This window comes from Sinocyclocheilus anshuiensis, unplaced genomic scaffold, assembly GCF_001515605.1.
Source record: "Sinocyclocheilus anshuiensis isolate Anshui unplaced genomic scaffold, SAMN03320099.WGS_v1.1 scaffold154, whole genome shotgun sequence".
Lineage (NCBI taxonomy): Eukaryota > Metazoa > Chordata > Actinopteri > Cypriniformes > Cyprinidae > Sinocyclocheilus > Sinocyclocheilus anshuiensis.
This window is the reverse complement of record NW_015546101.1, coordinates 1,046,309-1,055,032: the sequence shown is the minus strand read 5'-3', so window position 1 is coordinate 1,055,032 and position 8,724 is coordinate 1,046,309. Positions and strand designations below refer to the sequence as shown.

Sequence of the window (8,724 nt, the reverse complement as noted above, 5' to 3'; positions counted from 1 at the left end):
AAGTTTTCATCCCCGTCTGGTTTAGAAGCCATCAGAGAGGAAGTAACCACCAAATGTGGTGAAACCGCCAGACTCGTTCACCAGCCAAGTCATTTTCCAAGATTACCTGTACTCCTTCCACAGGCAAACAGGAGCAACTTGCAACTTCCACTTCTCCCTGGATCAAATCAGATTGCAAAACAAGTTTGTGAAGCGGAACACATTTAAACCGCACCGACTCCAAAACAAAGGTTTCTGATGATCCTGTATCCCGAAGGATTTTAACAGGTACATCCTTTACAGAATTAACCAATCTGACAGTACCTTCTGTAACAAAGGGAGTAAACGCTGAAAAAACAGACGTGCAACTTTTCTGACCATCATGTGAATTCTGGGCATTTACGGTCAAAGCAACAGGTTTTGCAGGGGAAACATTTTTAGACTTCACATTCAACATGTCTTTTGTTTTTAACAATGGACATTCGTTCTTCCAATGACCAAAGAAATGACAATAATTACACGTATTTGCTCTCTCTTTTTCCCCCACCAGAGCCGTGTTGTCCGCCAAGTGGATCACGTGACAATTTGGCAAAGTGAACGGATTTACGCCAGGGTTCTTTTTGAAGATTTTCTCCATAGGTTTTAGAACCAAAAGAGGTCTTATGAATCAGAAAGAAGTCATCAGCCATAACAGCTGCCTCACGGTCTTTATTAAGGTTTTAATGTTGTCTTTTAAACGTTTATCTTGACTAACCAAATTAATTTTATAGTGGCCTGCAAGTTCTACTAGTTGGTCCTTAGTCAAATCATTTAACAAATCTTCAGACGGAGCACTAACAAATTCTTCCACCTTTGAGGCCATTGTGAAAGACAAAAAGTATGGCTACTTTTCCCAAAAAAACTTGGTGTAGAAATTAGATAAGCAATTCCCTCTAACTAAATTTCAAAACTATCTAAACTCATCCCTAATCTTCGTACAGTTACTTGCAGCGGGTTTTTATACACTGTAAACCAGCGTTTGAAATAGCGACCGATTAACGAGTCACCATTACAAAACACGGACGTGTTCCCGAGACAACTGCTCTAACTGCTTTCACCGTAGCCTACAAACAAAACAAACTAAAATAACAAAAGATCGGAGCATCCCGTTAAGGATACTCCGCTAAACCTAAACAGGGAAAGGCATAGCCAACACTAAACCCAGCCTCAAATATATAAATTGTAGCCAATACTTACCAAAGCCAAACTCCCGCTAAGCAACCAAAAAAACAAAAACAAAAAAAAACAACCACATCCTCCGAAAGTTTATCGAAACAAAGAGTGCTTTCAGTATTTAAGATTATCTGAACGTTTTCCATTCAAGAACTGCGAGTTATTTTTTCTTCATCTTTACTGTTGGTTTTTAGTATGACATATAGACAGCGGGAGATCTATTAAGCTGCATTCACGCACGGATCTCTTTTGAAATATAAGAAGTAATGTGGTTTGTCCTGTCCGTTTAATCCCTTAAGACATAACTGGCTGTGTTTACATTCATTTTGCGTCATATAACCATTTTGAGACGCAAGTGCATTAAACCACTTACACGGAGTCACGCACAGCCACATGCGCGAGCAGCCTTCACAAACAAATTGCGCGTCAGCATTTGAAATTGAAAGCAGCCTTCTGATAGTGAGTTTCATATTTTAAATATATACGTCCACTGCATTCCAAACCACATAAATGATGACTTCGTAGAGCATTTGAGAGGAAAATACCGACGGGCGAGACCGCACACTTCAAGTGTAACATCAAACAAAGCGCGCGTCTCTCACAGCACATCCTGAGCAATGAAGCCCGCGAATGTCCTTGTAATTCGCTTCAACCTTTCCGAACGTTATGAAAGATTACTTTACGGAAGGTTTGAGTGGTATATGTGTGTGAGGAATTGGAAGCAAGCAGAATACGGGTGTTTCTAAAGCAAACTCCGCATCATCGCGCATCTGGTTAAAAACTACGCTCAGAATCGATTCTGAAATTCTCAGAATCGTTGGAGAGAGAATCGCGATGTATCGATGGATCGATTTTTTTCTCCCACCCCTACACCCGAGTTCACCTGCACCCTGAGTTTCAAATTACATTCAACACACAAAGAAGTTATGCATATGCAGTAGTTAAAACAATTCTGCATTTGTTTTTTACACATGCATGCCAAACCAAAAGACATTGTCATTTACTTAGCATATAGTCTAATTATCTGGCTAACCGAGGCATTATTACAAAGAACCTGTTTATGATAGTACATTCACAGAGGATTGCAGAATTGTAACCATGAATGGTAGAGCACATGTAATATATGGTTGTGTGTTTACTGCTGTAAGTTGTAGCTATGTTTGGTAGTGTGATCATTTTTTGTGGCCAGCATGGGGAATGGGGTAAGAGTGGGGTGCTAAGCAGCAGCACTCAGTGGGAGAGCCGACCTTAACAACACACCCCAGAGAATGATGATGAATCTCCCGAGCCACAAGCTTCTGCCTCAGTGCACAAACATGCCTAACACAGATAGTACGACACAACAACCTTACAGTGCTGAAGTAGAGTTGTTTTAACATTGTATTCAGTGTATAGTGCAATTGGTGTACATGCTCACTAGTGCCACGATATTCATGCGAGAAGCAAAACTTTGAGCCTGACTGCTGTTCAAAAAAAGCCAATATTAATAGACTTTTAGAAATTATGACAGGAAGGCTGATATCATGAATTGGCGCTCAGTTAAGTCTTGTTTTTATCTTTTATTGAAAACTGTCATGGCACTACTGTAATTCATATCAATGTTTTTCAGATTGCCTCTTTTATATATTTCTGGATGTCATTTTCTGTAGAAAATGGAGCTTGTGTAGAAGTTGTTTGTCTGTCGCCCTGAGACATGTACCAGCTATGCTTGTGAGCTTTGTTTTGAACACACCCTGGGCCTCTTGACACCAAATCCAGGCAGAACTCGAGTTAAAGAAAGAATGAGAAGTCAAGCAGGAGAGCCAATCAGAAGAGAGATGAGTGATTGTACTACAAAAGCCTGTGCCGGCATACTGCAAAGCACATCTTTGACTGACCTACATTTAGCTTCCCCAGCACACACATAAGTGCGCCTGCCTGAAGCATTGGTTGGAAGCACTGCTGCACCAAACCATCATCAATTAAACAGCTGTAGCTAGCTACTGAGGCTGATATTGCTTCTGCTCTAGATTAATGAGTGGTGCCAAGTGTAGCTTTCAGAAGACTTGAGAGGCTCAGATAACACTATGAAAGTACTGATTGAGGCAGATGATGACCACTGATCTCTTTGATGGTGGTGTGTGTATGTGTCCTTATCATAAAACCTGCAGGGATTCTGTTGGACATTTAAATATAGATGTATGCTGGTTATACTTCAAAAATAAACATTTTACCAGAGAAGCCCTTCACTGATTCAAGTTTTGGATGTTTTTGTGGTGGCAAATGTCATCATATGTGATTTGAAGATTTTTAGTGGTCACAAATCACAAGCAATAAGATACAGATGTCATCTTTATGCTGTGTTGGGAATATGATGATTTTTTTTCCAGTACCTGTATAAAGCTTGATGCTTTGGTGAGGTTCGACCAAAATGACTGTAAATAAACAACAGAGATAGATAGGCTATCTGCCCTGTGCAAAATGAAATAACCACCTGCTCTTATCTGATTTAAACAAGTGATTCTCAACCAGGGGCCCGAGCCCACTGGGGGGGGATTCCATGGGAATTTCAATCAATCCATCAATTTTCCAAACCACTTGTCTTATATCGGGTTGTGGGGCCATAGGGTTTTCTATAATAAACATATGTTTTTATAATTATGCCAAACACTAAAATATTTTATTGGGTAGAAATTGTAAGTAAAACATATGTTTAAAAAAAAAACATCTCATCAGTAGTACTACAAAATAAGGGGCCTTGGAGGTTTAGAACCATCATGACTTAAACTTTCAAAAAGTGTTACTAATAATAATATTTTCACTCACTGTCTGTTTTTGATTTTGCAAGTCTCTTTTGTAATTGTGAGAATAAAAACCTGATGGTAGAAACTCCATGCTAAACAACTGTGAATCATCCATAGATTTTTAGCATTTGCCTTTCTAGCCTAACTAATTGTGCTAAATTATTTCATTGATTTTTATTTTAAATTAAGTATTGAAAGGTGCCATATAAATTAACTTTCCTTAGCTAAATGTGTACTTCTGGAAGTGTCATGGAAACTGCCTTCTCTTCTCTGCAAGAAACACTCAAGTCGCAGAGGTCCTGATGCCAAAATCAGACTTTATTGGTAGAGACAACCATCTCACTTGCATCTTACAATTTTATACAGTTTTTAACTAATGATCTTATTGCAGGTGTTCTCATCCTTATCAAAGTCTCCTCAATACTCCTAATTCTCCCGCCGTGGTCTGTTTCTTATTATATAGGTGTCAGACTGCCAACTAGTCTATGACAAAACATATTTTAATTGTATAATAAAGTGTTTTTTCAGTGTTATTTTCATCAAAAGAACATGTTGAAGGCCATGTGAACCAAAAGAGCAACTTAGTATCAGTGCAGGTGCAAGTTCAGCTGAAGTGAGACATGCAATGTAAATCACAGAGGCCTGAAATCATGGTTTCATTCAGGCTGTTCTACAAACATATTTCACATGTATAATAGAAATATACCATAGAAGTAAAATGAGTTCTTGTTGGCTCAATTATCTCTCTTCATCTTCATGTATCAGTATCCATAATTGTGAACTGAAACAGGTGCATTTGCTGTATGCAAGTAGATTTAAGTGCATTATTGCTTGAATGTTAGCATTAATGAGCTTAATTTCCATGTTATCATTCAGGTGGCCTGGATGAGGATGTGGTTGTGATTGAAGCGACTCCTGCACCTGCAGTGCCTGCCAGCGAGGAGATCAACGTCACCTCCACGGACAGTGAAGTGGAGATCGTAACGGTTGGAGATGCCTTCAGGTAAGACTTCTCATCAGTATGTCATTTTAACTGGATTTCATCAAGTATTGTAATATTTGCAGAAGATGTTAAACATCTGGTGAAGCATATTTAAAGATCTTCACATGGCATTATATGAAACTCATCTGAGGTTCATGGCGGTCTCCATTGGTATGAAGACCATTTTCACATGCTGTGATGACGCGTGTCAATGCTCATGAGCATCATCAATCCTACAGGAGTTTTTATTTTGCTGTTTGAGCAAATGGAAATGCAAAAAATATTTGATGTAGTCTCCCATTTACTGCCATAGAAGTTTACCCAACTATGGCGACTTCCACTCTGAGAAACCCAGAAATGTGAATAGGGTCCATTGTGTGCTTTAAGGATGAGCCCCATATCACGGGGAATGCCCCCATTCCTCTTTCTGTGGACCAAAATCAAACAAAGTTCTCTTCTCTTCTTTTTCCCATTTTAGTTTTCTTATGACCTGCAGGACATTCTCACATTCTTGCGAAAAGAAGTTCAGTGCCTCGGCTTGAGTGTTGTAAAGATTTCAATTGAGTTCACAGAAAAGCAGAGATTTTGCATGCAGATTTGATTTTCAGTTTACTGCACGGCATATCCATTTAATAAACGTTACAGCCTCTGGTATTTTGGCTGGGTTAGCCCAAACTATGTCAGATGGAGCTCTCAGCAGGCTTCCCCTTTGAAATCTGATAGAAGCTCTAAACTCAATCACATCTGATGTGGTTTTGTCAGAACTACGCCCCCTCTACCTGTTGCTTGATTTGGTTTTGCTCTCCTGCTTCTCTCCTAATTGTTATTGAGGCGTCTGTTCGTGAACTGAGAATCATCGCTTTATTCTATTACTTTTTTAACTGCTGCCAGAAATAGTGCTGGCTGCCACCACACTCCTGCCAGCAAAGTCATTCAGTTTAGCCCCTCGAGTACCACAGTGTCGTCATTGTAGGCCGTGCGTTGGAGGTTGATCAGTGGTGTGGTTGTCTTTCAAAGGACCTGAATCATTCAGACGTTAGAGTTGGATGAGTAACTCCTCGGGCTGTTTATTCACTGGCGCATGTTTGCATGTTTTATCCCATAGTGTTCACGGAAGCCCATAAACCTCTGTGACGGCATGAATGAGGTGAAACACAAGTTTTCACAGTCAGTCAAGCCTGGAGGGATGTTTATTTAACATGCACACAAAGATAAGTAAGTGATTTTATGGTTGCCAGCTGTAAAGAATCACTGAGTTGGAAAAAGAATCACCCCCTTGTGTCAGTATTTTGTTGAACCACCTTTTGCTTTAATTACAGCCTTTAGTCTGTTGGGATATGTCTCTATGTCACTTTGCACATCTAGACTTTGCAATATTTGCCTACTCTTCTTTGCAGAACTGCTCAAGTTCAGTTAAATTTGATGGTGAGCTTTTGTGGACTGCAGTCTTCAAGTCATTCCACAGATTTTCAGTGGGGTTCTGGGCTCTGACTAGGCCATGCAAGGACATTCACTTTTTTCTCCTTCAACCACTGTGTGCTCCGTTTTGCTGTGTGTTTTAGGTCATTGTCATGTTGGAAGGTAAACCTTCTTTGCATTGACAACTTTCTGGCAGAGGGCAGCAGATTTTCCTCAAGAATTTGACTGTATTTTGCCCCATCCATTTTTCCTTCTATCCTGACAAGTGCTCCAGTCCCTGCTGCAGAGAAACACCCCCATAACAGGATATGACCACCTCCATGCTTTACTGGAGGAATGCTGTTATTTGGATGGTGAGCTGTAGTGGATTTCCGCCAGACATATCGTTTAGTATTGAGGGTAGTGGTCGACCGATATTGTTTTTTTTTTTTTTGACAGCCGATGCCGATATCTTGGAAAGCAGGATGGCCAATATAAAGCTGACATAATTGTATTTATTTTAATTAATATTTAAGAAATTTGAAAATGGATTAAAAAATACATTTGTAAAATGAACAGTATTTTTCACAAATAAATATTTAATAAAAATATAATTAAAAAGGAAGTAAACTGTAACCAACAGAGCTCTCAGTATTCTGGGAAGTTTGTGTGCATTGGGAATCATATTTTTTCAAAGAAAGCCAAGGTAACACTCATTTTACATACAGCAAACAGTGAAAATGACATGAATATGACAGTGGGCAAATGCATAAAGCGCAGCATAATTTGAAATCACAAATTTACTGTTTAAAGCATTCAATTTGCACGGACCGAAAGTCACGCAGAGAACACGCGATCATGTAGGATACATGCACACTTCACAAGATCTCCACAACTGGATTCGACTAAGTTTGCAAGGTTTGTGAAATTAAATTTCATTTTCATGAAATTTCATTAGCCATTCAAAGATTTGTTTAAATTATGTAAATGTGTTTTTGCTGAATGCTGACGGCAAACGAGAAAGTATTAAAATGCTTGCCTTTCTATTGCTAATAATATAAAAGCAATCGTTATAATACTTTTTGTCTACATTTGAATTCCTTTGTTTAACAGTTCTATCGGATTATTAGACAGACTTCTATCCGTATTAGACAGAACTGTTAACGACGACGGCGATCAAGAGGGAGAATATGAGCACTGTGTGCTCAGGCGCTGCCGCTCTCAGCGCCGTCAAAATAAAAGATGCGCCTCGAACGCATCGGCCAAACAGAAAAACTGATTGGCCAATGCCGATATTTGACAAATGCCAAATATCGGCCTTGGCGATATATCAGTCGACCACTAGTTGAGGCCAGATAATTAATTTTTAGTCTGCCTTAATCTGCCTCAGAATCTTCAAGGTGCATTTTGGCAAAACTCAGACTGCATGTGGCCTTTCCTGAGGAGTTCCTTTCCTTTCCTTTTTTTTCTTGCAACCCTCTCATACAAGCCACATTTGTGGAGAATTTGTGATATTGATGTAACAGGCAACGTGCTGTCTAGTAGATGGGCACGCACTGCGAAAGGCCCCGCGGTAACCTCATCTTGCTGGGGTGCGTCGAAAGATAATGATCTTGTATCAACGATAGCCAGAAATATTTGCAATATTAAGATATTTGGCATTTCCAATGAATGTAGGCCTGTTACATTCGTATTTTTATTAGTACTATTATTATTATTATGAAGTTACTTTTATTATTAAATTAAAATTACAATTAATTTGCCCCACAATATTACCTACCGCATAACTGATGCGCTGCAAGGATAACAAAAGATTAGGCTATTTACTCCTCGATTAAAATGTTAAAAAATAAGTATTTTAAAACGGGTCTATATACAATGAATTATAGGCCTATAATTAAAGGGGTGCTATTATGCTTTTTCACTTTTTCAACTTTAGTTAGTCTGTAATGTTGCTTTTTGAGCATAAAAAAGATCTGCAAATTTACAAAGCTCAAAGTACATTTGTGATCTCACAAATATCGACGAATGGGACGAGACCTGGTTGAGCTGCACTTGAGAAGGCAACAAGTGTTATCATTATGTCGCAGACACGCTAGCTTTCCCAAGGCAGATGAACTTAGAGTGGTTACAATCATCCGGGTTTAAATCGCACTCAAATTGATTTGATTTTAAGCAATATTTACACTGAAGCTCGCAGGCGGCTATGGTAAGGGGCATGACATTTCCTGACCAGGCGCCGAGTGCTGCCAATCACAACACGCACTGGCACAGCTAACCAATCACAGCACATTTCGTATTTCAGGAGGCGGGCCTTCATTTGATACAGGAACTATTCGAGCCGTTCATGCCAGACTGGGGAGAGAGGTG

The 8,724-nt window shown here is 39.4% G+C and overlaps 1 protein-coding gene across 4 annotated transcripts in view; it reads left to right on the top strand.

The window, feature by feature from the left end:
• rnf111 (ring finger protein 111) overlaps positions 1 to 8,724 on the top strand; it is an 85,045-nt gene that overhangs the window by 37,710 nt on the left and 38,611 nt on the right. For all 4 annotated transcript variants that reach the window (XM_016502079.1, XM_016502077.1, XM_016502078.1 and 1 more), the window contains exon 3: positions 4,851 to 4,977. In XM_016502079.1, the coding sequence (XP_016357565.1) occupies positions 4,851 to 4,977 (127 nt within the window). The remainder of the gene's footprint in view (positions 1 to 4,850; positions 4,978 to 8,724) is intronic.